General features: G+C 39.1%; 1 protein-coding gene across 2 annotated transcripts in view; it reads left to right on the top strand.

The window, feature by feature from the left end:
• Positions 1-15,019, top strand: part of SVOPL (SVOP like) — a 67,643-nt gene that overhangs the window by 33,088 nt on the left and 19,536 nt on the right. For both annotated transcript variants that reach the window (XM_019452890.2, XM_053897563.1), the window contains exons 10-12: positions 10,000-10,205; positions 10,831-10,942; positions 11,673-11,754. In XM_019452890.2, coding sequence (XP_019308435.1) covers positions 10,000-10,205; positions 10,831-10,942; positions 11,673-11,754 — 400 coding nt within the window. The remainder of the gene's footprint in view (positions 1-9,999; positions 10,206-10,830; positions 10,943-11,672; positions 11,755-15,019) is intronic.

Here is a 15,019-nt window from a genome sequence, read left to right as displayed (position 1 = left end):
AACCAATTTTTTTTTAAAGGAGAAAGAAATTGTCCATGACCAGTGTTTTATTTTTCATATGAGCTCACGTTCTAAACTTTTGTAGTCTGGGTTTTTTCCTCACCACATGATGGAAAGGGATCCTTTGGAGTCACCAATAATCAAATTCAATGGAATAGGCTATGGCAGTTTTCTTTGTACTTCACATCTCTGTAGCCATAACCTTGGGTCCGGAAAGATTTTCTAAACAAGATACAAAAAGTGCTACTACATTAACTTAGAAGCTCTGTGCCGTGAGATATGAACAATCTGAAAAGTAGGTCACCAACTGGGTGAAAAAATTTCTAAAATATGTACCAAATAAATCCATATACATATTATAAATATCTCAAAAATTACAAGACTGGACAAGAAAAAGATATACAACCCAGTAGAGAAATGTTACCCTCTATCGCAACAAGAGACTTGAATAGGCATTTGACCAAAATTGTATTAAATAAACATATGAAAATATGCTCAACCTGAAAGTCACCAGGGAAATGCAAATTAAAACCAATGACACTGTTACATATCCACTGGAATGGCTAAAATTGAACAGATTGACTACACCAAGTGTTAGGAAGAATATAAAGTGGAGTCACATGCTGTTGACTGAAGTTCAAGTTAAAACCACTTTGGGCAACCGTCTAGAGGTATTTATCACAGTTGAAAATATGCACAGCCTACAGCTCGGTAAGTCCACGCATATGTTTCCACCTAGCGGAAATGCATACATATGTTTACCACAATATATTTTTACATGAATGTCCGTAGCATTATTTTATTTGTCACAGCCCCAAACTCTAAACAGCCCACAATTCCATTAACAGTATAATGGATAAATAGTGTTACATTCATAAACTGGAAAACTATGCAGTAATGGAAAGGAGATAACTAGTTATCTCCATTCAACATCGCTGAATCTTACAAATGTCATAACGAGCAAAAGAAGCCAGACACACAGGTACGTATTATGCAATTCCATTTATATAAATAGAGAAAGCAGACAAAACTAATCTATAGTGTTTCAATCCAGAAAAGTGGTTGTCTGTCTATCTGCTTTTCCCGGATGTAATAATTGTTAATAGGTTCGTATGTCACCTCCTAAGATGTTAAGTTTTAAAATATTCTTAATATTTGGAAATTGAACTCAAGCTACTTGAATAACAAGGGAGAGTATTATAATTACTTGTGGGGTGTTTTTTGATATTTCATTGTGAGAATTTGCAAATGCACACAAAAGTACAGGATACTGTGATGACCTGAAACTGACCCGTCACCCAGATCTGACAGTCATTGATAGTCACTCATTATTGCTTCAGCTGTTTTCCTGTGCTGACATATTTTCAAGAAAGCCCAGGCTTCATGACATTTCAACCCCAGATACTTTAAGACTCTCAATTACTTGAGGGCCTTTTCTTAGATGACTCCAATTCTGCAATCAACCGATGACAGAGATGAACAGTCATCTGATTAAGATCGGCCAATACCCAGAACATTTGTGATTTCCCCTGGTTTTCCCTATATGTGTCTTTTACAGCTGACTTTTGCAACAATTTCTGTAAAACTGAGAGGAGCAAAAGGGGAGTTTCTGAGAGGCTGATACTATTCCTTTTCCTGACTTTGATACATGAACTTTTATATAACTCTATATCTCAACAAAAATATTAATTAAAGAATAGACAGAATAAAGACAGGAAGAAAACATAAAGCAAAAGCAAAACCCTTCTGTTCTCCTCTCATGGCCTGCTAAAGACACTTGGGGATAGGCAGGATTCTAAAGATGAACCCCAAGATTACCAGCTTCCATTGATTTAATCACACACTAATTTGGGTGCTCATGTGAAAGGACTACATAGATGTAAATAAGGTTATGGGCCTTAAAATAGGGAGAGTATCCTGAATTAAGCAAGTGAGCCCAATCCAATCACTTGAGTTTTATTTATTTATTTATTTTTAAAATTTATATCCAAGTTAGTTAGCATTTAGTGGAATAATGATTTCAGGACTAGAATCCAGTGATTCATCCCCTGCATATAACACCCAGTGCTCATCCCAACAAGTGTCTTCCTTAATGCCCCTTGCCCATTTAGCCCACCCCCGACCCCCAACCCCTCTAGCAACCCTCAGTGTGTTCTCTATAGTTAAGAGTCTCTTATGTTTTGTCCCCCTCCATTGTATTATTTTTGCTTTCCTTATGTTCATCTGTTTTATATCTTAAATTGCACATATAGGTGAAGTCATATGATACGTGTCTTTTCTCTAATTTCGCTTAGCACAATACCCTCTAGTTCAATCCATGTTGTTGCAAATGGCAAATGGCAAGATTTCATTCTTTTCGATTGTTGAGTAATATTCCAGTGTGTGTGTGTGTGTGTGTGTGTGTGTGTGTGTGTGTGTGTGTGTGTATGACATCTTTATTCATCCGTTGATGAACATTTGGGCTCTTTCCATACTTTAGCTATTGTTGATAGCACTGCTATAAACATTAGGGTGTATGTGCCCCTTTGAAACAGCACACCTGTATCATTTGGATAAATACCCAGTAGTGCAATTCCTGGGTCACAGGGTAGTTCTATTTTTAATTTTTTGAGGAACCTCCATACTGTTTTCCAGAGTGGCTGTACCAGTTTGCATTCCCACCAGCAGTGTAAAAGGGTTCCTATTTTTCTGCATCTTCGCCAATATCTCTTGCTGCCTGAGTTGTTAATTTTAGCCATTCTGACTGGTGTGAGGTGGTATCGCATTGTGGTTTTTATTTTATTTCCCTGATAATGAGTGATGTTGAGCATTTTTTCATGTGTCTATTTGCCATCTGGATGTCTTCTTTGGAAAATGTCTATTGATGTCTTTTGCCTATTTCTTCACTGGATTGTTTGTGTTTTGGGTGTTGAGTTTGATAAGCTCTTTATAGATTTTGGATACTAACCCTTTATCTAATATACCATTTGCAAATATCTTCTCCTAGTCTGTTGGTTGCCTTTTAGTTTTACTGATTGTTTCCTTCACTGTACAGAGCTTTTTATCTTGATGAAGTCTCTATAGCTTATTTTTGCTTTTGTTTCCCTTGCCTCTGAAGACATGTTGAGTAAGAAGTTGCTGCGGCTGAGGTCAAAATTGCTGTGGCTGAAGCCTGCTTTCTCCTCTAGGATATTGATGGCTTCCTGTCTTACAGTTAGGTCTTTCATCTGTTTTGAGTTTATTTTTGTGTGTGGTGTAAGAAAGTGGTCCATGTTCAATCTTCTGCATGTCACTGTCCAATTTTCCCAGCCTCATTTGCTGAAGAGACTGTCTTTATTCCGTTGGATATTCTTTCCTGCTTTGTCAAAGATTAGTTGGCCATATGTTTGTGGGTCCATTTCTGGGTTCTCTATTCTGTTCCATTGGTCTGAGTGTCTGTTTTTGTTCCAGTACCATACTGCCTTGATGATTACAGCTTTCTTTTCTTTTCTTTTTTTTTTTTTAACGTTTATTTATTTTTGAGACAGAGAGAGGACAGAGTATGAACGGGGGAGGGTCAGAGAGAGGGAGACACAGAATCGGAAGCAGGCTCCAGGCTCTGAGCCGTCAGCACAGAGCCCGACGCGGGGCTCGAACCCACAGACCGCGAGATCATGACCTGAGCCGAAGTCGGCCGCTTAACCGACTGAGCCACCCAGGCGCCCCGATGATTACAGCTTTCTAATATATCTTAAAGTCTGGAATTGTGATGCCTCCAGTTTCAGTTTTCTTTTTCAGGATTGCTTTGGCTATTTGGGATCTTTTCTGGTTCCATGCAAATTTTAGACTTGTTTGTTCTAGTACTGTGAAAGATGATGGTGTTATTTTGATAGGATTGCATTGAATATGTAGATTGCTTTGGGTAGTATCAGCATTTTAACAACATTTGTTCTTCTAATCCATGAGCACGGAATGTTTTCCATTTTTTTGTGTGTCTTCTTCAATTTCTTTCATAAGCTTTCTATAGTTTTCAGTGTATAGATTTTTCACCTCTTTGGTTAGGTTTGTTCCTAAGTATTTTATTGGTTTTGGTGCAATTGTAAATGGGATCGATTCCTTGATTTCCCTTTCTTCTACATTATGGGTGCATTGAAATGCAACTGATTTCTGTGCATTGATTTTTATATCCTTCAACTTTGCTGAATTCATAGATCAGTTCTAGCAGTTTTATTGTGGAATCTTTTGTTTTCCATATAGAACATCATGTTGTCTGCAAAGACTAAAAGTTTGACATACTCCTTGGCTGATTTGGATGCCTTTTATTCCTTTGTGTTGTCTGATTGCTGAGGCTAAGACTTCCAATACTATGTTGAATAACAGTGGTGAGAGTAGACATCCCTGTCGTGATCCTGACCATAGTGGAAAAGCTCTCAGTTTTTCCCCATTGAGGATGATATTAGCAGTGGATCTTTCGTATATGACTTTTATGATCTTGAGGAATGTTCCTTATATCCCTACTTTCTTGAGGGTTTTTAATCAAGAAAGGAGCTGTATTTTGTCAAATGCTTTCTCTGCATCTATTGAGAGGATCATGTGGTTCTGGCCCTTTCTTTTATTAATGTGATGTATCACGTTGATTGATTTGTGGATAGTGAACCAGCTCTGCCTCCCAGGTATAAATCCCACTTACAATAGTGAATAATGCTTTTAATGTATTGTTGGATCCGGTTGGCTAGTATCTTGTTGAGGATTTTTGCATCCATGTTCATCAGAGAAATTGGTCTGTAGTTCTTTATAGTGGGGTCTTTGTCTGGTTTTGGAATCAAGGTAATGCTGGCCTGATAGAATGAGTTTGGAAGTTTTCCTTCCATTTCTATTTTTGGGAACAACTTGAAAAGAATAGGTGTTAACTCTTCTTTAAATATTTGATAGAATTCCCCTGGAAGGCCATCCAGCCCCAGACTCTTGTTTTTTGGGAGATTTTGAATTACTAATTCAGTTTCTTTAGTGGTTATGGGTCTGTTCAAATTTTCTATTTCTTCCTATTTCAGTTTTGGTAGTTTATATGTTTCTAGATATTTGTGCATTTTTTCCAGGTTGCCTAGTTTATTGGCATATAGTTGCTCATGATATTCTCTTATTATTGTTTGTATTTCTGTAGTGTTGATTGTGAGCTTTCCTCTTTCATTCTTGATTTTATTTATTTGGGTCCTTTCCTTTTTCTTTTTGATCACACTGGCTAGGGGTTTATCAATTTTGTTAATTCTTTCAAAGAACCAGCTCCTAGTTTCATTGATCTGTTCTACTTGTTTTTTGGTTTCCATAGCATTGATTTCCTTGCTATTCTTTATTACTCCCTGTCTCCTCTGGTTTTGGGTTTTATTTGCTGTTCTTTTGCCAGTTTTTAAGGTATAAGATTAGGTTGGGCATCCGAGACCTTTCTTCCTTCCTTCGGAAGGCCAGGATTGCTATATACTTCCCTCTTATGACCGCCTTTGCTGTGTTCCAGAGGTTTTTGACTGTAGTAGTATCATTTGCATTGGCTTCCATGTGCTTTTTAATTTCCTATTTAACTTCTTGGTTAGACCATTCATTCTTTAGTAGGATGTTCTCTAATCTCCAAGTATTTGTTGTCTTTCCAAATTTTTTCTTGTGGTTGATTTTGAGTTTCATAGCATTGTGGTCTGAAAATATGTACAGTGTGATCTCAATCTTTTTGTACTTATTGAGGGCTGATTTGTGTTCCAGTATGTGATCTATTCTGGAGAATGTTCCATGTGCACTTGAGAAGAATGTATATTCAGCTGCTTTAGGATGAAATGTTCTGAATATATCTGTTAAGACCACCTGGTCCAGTGTGTCATTCAAAGCCATTGTTTCTTGTTGATTTTCTGCTTAGATGATCTGTCCATTGCTGTAAGTGGCGAGTTGAAGTCCCCTACTATTATGGTATTGTTGCCAATTCTTTATATTTGTAAATAATTGATTTCTGTTTTTGGGTGTTTCACATTGGGGGCATAAATATTTACAATTTTTAGATCTTCTTGGTGGATAGACCCCTTAATTATGAAATAATGTCCTTCGTCTCTTGTTACAGTCTTTATTTTAAATTATAAATTGTCTGATATAAGTATGGCTACTCTGGCTTTCTTTTGGTGACCATTAGCATAATAGATATTTCTCCATACCCTTACTTTCGGTATGAAGTCATCTTTAGGTCTAAAATGGGTCTCTTGTAAACAAGATATAGATGGATCTTGTTTTCTTATTGATTCTGTTACCTTATGTCTTTTGATTGGAGCATTTAGTCCATTGACATTTAGAATGAGTACTGAAAGATATGAATTTATTGCCATTGTGTTGACTGTAGAGTTGGAGTTTCTGGTCATGTTCTCTGGTCCTTTCTAGTCTTTGTTGCTTTTGGTCTTTTTTGTTTCACTTCATCTTTTCTCCTCTCAAAGAGTTCTCCTTAAAATTTCTTGGAGTGCTGGTGTAGTGGTCATGGACTCCTTTAGTTTTTATTTATGTGGGAAATTATGCCTCTATTTTGAATGACAGCCTTGCTGGATAAATAATTCTTGGCTGCATATTTTTTGATTCAGCACATTTAATATATCCTGCCACTCCTTTCTGGCCTGCCAAGTTTCTGTGGATAGGTCTGCTGTGAATCTGATCTGTCTTCCTGATAGGTTGACTTTTTTCCCCCTTACTGCTTTCATGATTCTTTCCTTGCCTGAATATTTTGTGAATTTGACTGTGATATGCCTTGTTGGTGGTAGGTTTTTGTTGAATCTAATGGGAGTTCTCTGTGCATCCTGGATTTTGATGTCTGTGCCTTTCCTCAGTTTAGGAAAGTTTTCCACTATGATTTGCTCACATAAATCTTCTACCCCTTTTTCTCTCTCTTCACCTTCTGGGACTCCTATGATTTGGTTATTCCTTTTTAATGAGTTACTGAGTTCTCTAATTCTTATATCATGCCCTTTTGCCTTAGTTTCCCTCTTTTTTTCTGCTTCATTATTCTGCATAATTTTGTCTTTTGTATCACTGATTCACTGCTCTGCTTCATCCATCCTTGCTACTATGGCATCCATTCGAGATTGCATCTCAGTTATAGCATTTTTCGTCCTGACTAGATTTTACCTCTTTTATCTCTGCAGAAAGGGATTCTATGCTTTTTTTTTTCAACCCCAGCTAGTATTCTTATTATTGTGGTTCTAAATTCTAGTTCAGACATCTTAGATATATCTGTGTTGATTAAATCCCTGGCTGTTATTTCTTCCTGTTCTTTCTTTTGGGGTGAATTCCTTCATTTCATTATTTTGGAGGAAAAAAAGAATTAATAAAATTAAAATTAAAAAATTAAAAACAACACAAAAAATCAAATAAAGGAAGCTAGATCCTAGGTGTGTTTTGGTCTGGAGTTGAAAGAAGCTTGATAGAATAGAGAAAAAGGGGAAACAAGAAAGAAAGAAAAAGAAAAAATTTTAAACTTTAAAAAAATGTATAGAATAAAATAGAATAAAATGGAGAAAGTAAAATAGAATTAAAAATTACCAAAAAATGTAAAAAAAAGTAAAAAATTTTTTATAAAAACAGAAAATAAAAATATTTTTTCTCTTTCTGTATCCAAGAATAAGAAAAGAGAAAAACAATGAATAGATGGATCAGTGAACAGAATGAAATCTGAATGAAATTACATCCAGTTTCTACTAGAATCACTTTATAGTCTGTAAACTAAGCAGGTGAAGAGACTTGTGGTCATCCTCTAGGGCTTGGTTGCTGCATTTGAACAGGGCTTGGTGTAAGAGCTCCGTACTCTACTAGGTGGTACTGCTTAGCTTATTGCCGTGGATTGGTGTGGTGTGTGTGTACATGTATGCACAGGTGTAGGAGAGGTGAAAATGGCATCACACAGTGACCCAGTCTGTAGCATCAGAACTCTGCCCTACTCAACCAGCCATCAGGCACCCCTCCTTTATCTCCAGCTTCCATCCACTTCCTGCTTCTCCACTGTCTGCGACCAAGCTGTCAGCCTGCCAGGTGGCACTGCTTCCTAAATTTTACCTCAGATGGGGCTTTGTTTCCAAACCTCTCACTTTTGAGGGCCCTGCAGTTTGGGCCCGCCCTGACCCTCTGGGGGAGGGTCTTGCTGAGCAATGGCCAGGTGCCAGCTTGACTCTGTGAACACTTGTGCAACTGCAACACTGCAGAGGCCCAGAGACTTTTCTGCATCCGAAAAAGTTTGCATGACTGTGTAGCATCAGTGGTTCAGGGACTATGGCAAATCACAGCACACAACTGGCACCAGGTTTCACCACATTCTGTTGTCCTTGTTCCAACACCAGCAAAAGTGGCTGTTCTCCAGGGTCCACTAGGACCTTTTCCTGTGGGGAGGCTGCACATCCTCTACCAAATGTCCTCTCAGCAGGGGAACTGCCTCTCCCTGTGTGGCCCAAGGACCCTTTGGACCTTGCTACCAGTTCCTGGGGATTTGCCCTTCCCATCAGAGCACCGCCACGTATTGGGCTGAGGACTTTCCAGTGCTGCTCTGCCCTATTTATAGAGTCCTAATGGTATTGAAACCCTCTCCTTTCTCCTTTATCCCTTTCTTGTTCAGACCCTTCTGGGTGTTTCCACTCTTTCTTTTTCTCTCCATCTGCTTTTTGGGGGGAGTGCTTTTCCTATACCTCCCCGCATCTCTGTACTCTCTCCACAAACTAAATCAGCTCCCAACCCTCCATGGCTTCTTTCTTCCCCCAGTTCACCTCTCTGCACTGTGTATCTGCCAAATTCTGTGGCCCAAGTTATGCAGATTGTTGTGTTAATCCTCAGATCAATTTTCTAGGTGTGCAAAATGGTTTGTTGCTGATCTAGTTGCATTTCAGGGACAAGAGAAGCAGAGAATTTCCATGCTGCTCTGCCATCTTGGCCCTGCCCCCTCCCCCAATTAGATGCTTTAAAAATCACAAATGCCTGCTTTGTAATTCTAAGAAAAGGAATTGTTTTGAAATTTTCTGGAACACCCTACGTATTCTTAAGGAGAATGAAACAAAAACAAAATGAAACAAAGTATGTAGAGTATGACATCAAAATGGAAGACTCCAGTCACTTGGGTTTTTAAGAATAGAGTGATTTTTCCAGTTGGAATCAAAGATGGAGCAGAGAAGAAAGCAAGAGGTGAGGTGGGTGATTCCAGGGCCTGAGAAGGAATGGGTCCACACTCACTGACTGAAGACAAGCAATGAAGGAAGCCTGCAGAAGCTGAGAGCAACTGGCCAATAGCAGCAAAGGAGGGGCACCTGGGTGGCTCAGTCAGTTAAGTGTCCAACTTCAGCTCAGGTCATGATCTCATAGTTCGTCAGTTTGAGCCCCACATGGGTTTCTGTGCTGACAGCTCAGAGCATGGAGCCTGCTTTGGATTCTGTGTCTCCCTCTCTCTCTCTACCCCTTCCCCGTTCATGCTCTCTCTCTCTCTCTCTCTCTCTCTCTCTCTGTCTCAAAAATAAATAAACATTTAAAAAGAATAAAAACAAATAGCAACAAGCAAGTGGAGAGGAGTTTTCCAGCCCCATGGAGAAACTTCTGCCTAGAATCTGGAAAGATTCTTCCCCCCACACCTAGAAAGGAATGCAGCCCTGCCTACACTTTGATTTCTGTCTCCTGAGGCTCTGAGCAGAGAAATCAGTCAGACCCATACAACTTCTGGCTTACAGGACTGATGGAATAAATGTGTGTTGTTTTAAACAAGCAGTTTTGTGCTTCAAACTCCCTCACTGACTGTGGGGTCCTCCGGGATCTGGTTCTAGGCTGTGTTTGCAAATCCATTTCCCACTCCAGTTCCCCTGCACACTTCCCCCAGGCTCCATGAGATAGGTGAGACTTGCCTTCCATGCCCTTCCCACCCAGTGCCTCCTGTCCTGACTGCTAGAAGAGGGTGGGGGTGGGGGGCTTCTATCCCCTTCTCTCTACTTCTGGTGGCACTGCCCCTCCTTCAGGCTGGTGGCAGCCGTTCTAATGACTGGCTTCTCTCACTTCCAGGTTGGGAATTTCTTTCGCCTACTATGGAGTCATTCTGGCCAGTGCCGAGCTGCTGGAGCGGGACTTGGTCTGTGGCTCGCGGTCTGAGTCTGAGGTGGTGGTGACTGTGGGGGACACAGAAGGGAGCCAGAGTCCCTGCCACTGCCACATGTTTGCCCCCTCTGACTACCAGACCATGATTATCAGCACCATTGGGGAAATTGCTCGTAAGTGTCTACCTCTGTGTATTGGGTCCCTCTCTGTGGCTCCTGCCTGGTAGAGCTGAACAAGTCCCCACATCTTGCTGACATGTCTCCAGTGCAGATTGGTATAGGGAAAATCTGGAGGAGTAGAGCTTTGAATTACTGTATTATATCAATTCTAGGATGCGTGTTTTCCTCCATGTTTTGACATCTCTGAAAGTGAGATGTGTCTTACAGTGGCATGTTAGATTCAATTTGCAGCACTGGTTTTGTTTCAGTAGACATAAAATAATGGTACTTAAAAACCAACAGAACCTTGAATTTGATGAAAAACAGTATAAACCATTTAAAATATAGATCTAGCAGGGTTTCAATTAGTGATTGACCTACATGTTGTAATAAGAATCTTGGGCATAAAATATCCTTTATATATATGCCATTGCTTTTCATTCTTGGACCTATGAGGAAAAAACATATTGAAGGGGAATCCTGAGTTTGATGATCATGTTACTGGGTTTTGGCTGGAACACACATGAGGTTTGGATGAAGTTGCCTCTTTCTTAAATGACAGTGAGGAATCCTTGCCAATGTTGGTAAATGCATCTTGCTTTCAAGATTTCAGAAGTTGTTATTGTCATTTGCTTTCTAGTGAATCCTTTCAATATCCTGGGCATTAATTTCCTGGGAAGACGGCTGAGTCTTTCTATCACCATGGGATGTACAGCCTTATTCTTCCTTCTTCTCAACATTTGCACATCAAGGTATTTTCTCTCTGGTTGCTTCAGAACAATCTAGTTTTGTGCAGTGGTTTTAAGTTGGAGTTTCTTGACCCATAGTGTTCATTGGGGGAAAGAACCTTTCATGAGCAGAGTAGTGAATAGGCTGCTGGTCTTACTGGAATGGCCTTTCTGTTCCATGCCACCCCCACTTCCCTCTTCCACAGACCCAGCCCTCTATCAGCTATTCCAGGGTATAGGTGCTAGTGCTGGTGCAATCATTGCACCCACCAGGATACTTAGGATCTTTATGCAAAGCTTCCTGGAATCTCAGGACTGTAATTGTTTACCAAATTTCCCGGACCATTATTAAGATAGTTCAGGGAAACAGGTAATATACCTGTGGCATAAAAATTTATTTCACTATTAATTTGCAATCCTTAAATGTCCTCAATTATAGTATGTGTTGTTCTGTGAACTGCATTGGTTTTGGAGGGTGGTGGCAGAAGATGTGCTAATCTGGGATTGGGGGGCAAGCTGGAATTGCCCACTTTGGGGAGGGGGGGACAGAAAGTTGGGTTAAAGGTTGGAGTCAGGCATTTACTTGAGGACCCCACAATCAGGCCAGTTGAGAAGCAGCACCTCCTGGGACTTGGTTATCTGTAGGCGTGTGTTAACACCTGTAATGCTCAGTTATGTAATGTGAGCACTTGTCAGGGCCATGGAAGGCCCTCCATACTGCCTTTCCTAACTTCTCTGGCATCTTGTTTCCTAGTGCTGGCCTGATTGGCTTCCTGTTCATGCTGAGGGCTTTGGTGGCAGCCAACTTCAACACCATCTATATTTACACTGCTGAGGTCAGTTGTTGGGAGGGGCTTGGGTACACCAAGGCATGCAAGGTGAGCTACTCAGGGTCTCTGTCCACAGACAATGCATCCTAGCTTCTTTTGACTTTGAATGATTTTCTAAAAATACCTCCTAAAAATGATAGCAGGAGGTTTATTTGATAGCTTCCTCTGATCCATAAAGTCTAGTGCAAGCCAGTCTCTAAGAAGAAATTTAAGACCTGCCTTTCTTGTGACACATGTAAAAAACAACTTATTGTCCTAGCACTATGCTATTTTTCATCCATCTGTTACTTGCAACATGTAGCTTAAGTTTGAATAAAATAGAAATAGCTTAAACTTGAATATGATATTCTTTATGAATTTATTAAATTGATACATCTATTTTATGCAAGGTACTACCTAAAGAAGCTTGAGAATTTCCTCATAAACACCCATACTGAAGAGCTAGTATTCCTAGAAATAAACAATATCTGAACAGGAAATTCAACCGTATTTTAACTGGTGTTGTCCTTCATTAAGCTAGAGAAAATTGCACTATAGGAACTGGTAAAGCTGTGCTCATTTTCTTTTCTGTCTTTCCAAGTTTTTATTTAAATTCCAGTTAGTTAACATACAGTGTAAAAATAGTTTCAGGTGTATAATATAGTGATTCAACACCTCCATACATCACCCATTGTTCATCCCAACAAGTGCACTCCTTAATCCCTATCATCTATTTCACCCATCGCCCCCTCCACCTCCCATCTGTAACCATCAATTTGTTCTCTATAGTTAAGAGTCTATTTTTTGGTTTGCCTCTCTCTCTTTGCTCATTTGCTCTGTTAAATTCTATGTAAGAGTGAAATCATACAGTATTTGTTTTTCTGATGGACTTATTTCACTTAAGCATAATACTCTGTAGCTCCATCCATGTCATTGCAAATGACAAGATTTCAGTCTTTTCTATGGCTGAGTAATATCCCATTGTGTGTGTGTGTGTGTGTGTGTGTGTGTATACCATATCTTCTTTATCTCCTTCAGTCAGTGGACATTTGGGTTTTTTCCATAACTTGGCTACTGTTGATAGCACTGCTATAAACATTGGGGTGCATGTGCCCCTTTAAATCAATATTTTTGTATTCTCTGAATAAGTACCTAGTAGTGCAATTGCTGGATCATAGGGAAGTTCTATTTTTAACTTTTTGAGGAAATTCCATATTGTTTTCTACAGTGGCTACATCAGTTTGCTGGGTTTTGGCTTCATTTCTTGTTCTTTTTCTAGTTCCTTTAGGCGTAAGTTTAGGTTGTTTGAGATTTTTCTTGCTTTTTGATGTAGCCCTGTATTGCTATATACTTCTCTCCAACGACCACTTTACTGCATCCCAAAGACTTTGGACCATTGTGTTTTTATATTCATTTGGTGTCATGTATTTTTGTTTTTTCTTTGATTTCCTTGTGGACCCATTCATTCTTTAGTAGCATGTTGTTTAATTTCTGTGTATTTATGGTGTTTCCAAATTTCTTCTTCCAGTTTCATGGTGTTGTGATCATAAAATTTGCATGTTAGGATCTCAGTCTTTTTGTATTGTTGAGGCCTGATTTGTGACCAGTATGTGATCTCTTCTGGAGAATGATCCGTGCGCACTTGAAAAGAATGTGTATTGTGCTGCTCTAGGATGAAATATTTTGAATCTGGTCTAGTGTGTCATTCAAAGCCATTGTTTCCTTGTTGATTTTCTGCTTAGGTGATCTGTCCATTCATGTAAGTGTGGTACTGAAGTCTGCTACTATTATTGGGTTATTATCAACGTGCTCTTTGATATTTGTTATTGTTTTATATATTTGGGTGCCTCCACTTTTGTGGGAATAAATATTTACAACTGTTAGATCTTCTTGTTGGATTGTCCCCTTTTTTATGATATAGTGCCCTTCATCTCTTGTTATAGTCTTTGGTTTAAAATCTAGTTAGTGTGAAATAAATATTGCTACTCCATCTTTCTTTTGCTATCCATTTGTATGATAAATGTTTACCCCTCACTTTGAATCCGCAGGTATCTTGAGGTCTAAAATGAGTCTCTTATAGGAGGTTTATAGATGGGTCTAGTTTTTTTTTTATCCATTCTGACACCATATGTATTTTTTTTAAAGTTTATTTGTTTTTGAGGGAGACCAAGACAGTATGAGTAGGGAAGGGTCAGAGAGAGAGGAGACAGAGAATCCCAGGCACGCTGTGTGCTGCCAGCACAGAACTCAAGAAACCTGAACTCAAGAAACCATGAGATCATGACCTGATCCAAAACCAAGAGTCAGAAGCTTAACCAACTGAGCCACCTAGGCACCACTGACACCCTGTGTCTTTTGATTAGAGTCTTTAGTCCATTTACATTCAGCGGAATTGTTGATATGCATTTAGTGCCATTTTATTACTTGTATTATGGTTGTTTCTGGAGTTTTCTCTGTTCCTGTCTTGCCTTTGTCACTTTTGGTCTCTCCTTTTCACTCAGATAGTCCCCTTTAATATTTCTTTCAGGGCTGGTTTAGTGGACACAAAGTCCTTTAGTTTTTGTTTGTCTGGGAAACTCTTTATCTCTCTTTCTATTCTGAATGATAGCCTTGCTGGATAATGTATTCTTGGCAGCAAATTTTTCCATTCAGCACTTTGAATATATCATGCTACTCCCTTCTGGCTTGCCAGGTTTCTATGGAGAGATCTGCAGCTAGCTTTATGGGTCTTTCATTGTAAGTTAGGAACTTCTTTTGTCTTGCTGCTTTTTAGGATTTTTTCTTTAACACTCTATTTTGCAAATTTAACTGCAATATGTCTTGGTATTGGTCTGCTTTTGTTGATTTTTGTTCACATCTGACAGATACATAGTGTGTTTTATTGAAAGAAACTAAAACCTCAAAATGTTCTCTGAAACAAATTGGTTAATCAGTCACCACCTTTTTGCTTCTTCATGATCAGGAATCCTGCTGTTAATAAAGCTTCTATCTTCTTATGACTGCCTTCATGTTCCTTTTCATCAGGTTTTTTCCTTTCCTGTCTAAACAAAGAATGAGTGTGTATATAGTCTTGATGGGAGAGAGTCAAAGTCAGGATTTTGTCCCATGGCCAAGAGGAAGCTCCAAGATATTGTCTCCAAGGTCGTATGTCATCTAAAATCATGGACATGTAATAATAAAAATGATGATATTGTTGGCTAACATTTATTAAAGTCCTATTATAGGTGGTAAATTAATGTGCCTCTTTCTTTCTTTTTAGCCTTAGTTATCCCTTTACTTACGAATGCACCTA

Source organism: Panthera pardus, unplaced genomic scaffold (assembly GCF_024362965.1).
Source record: "Panthera pardus isolate Hobbes unplaced genomic scaffold, ASM2436296v1 HiC_scaffold_8, whole genome shotgun sequence".
Taxonomy (NCBI): Eukaryota; Metazoa; Chordata; class Mammalia; order Carnivora; family Felidae; genus Panthera; species Panthera pardus.
Note: the sequence above shows the minus strand (reverse complement) of the source record. Positions and strands in the feature narration are given on the sequence as shown.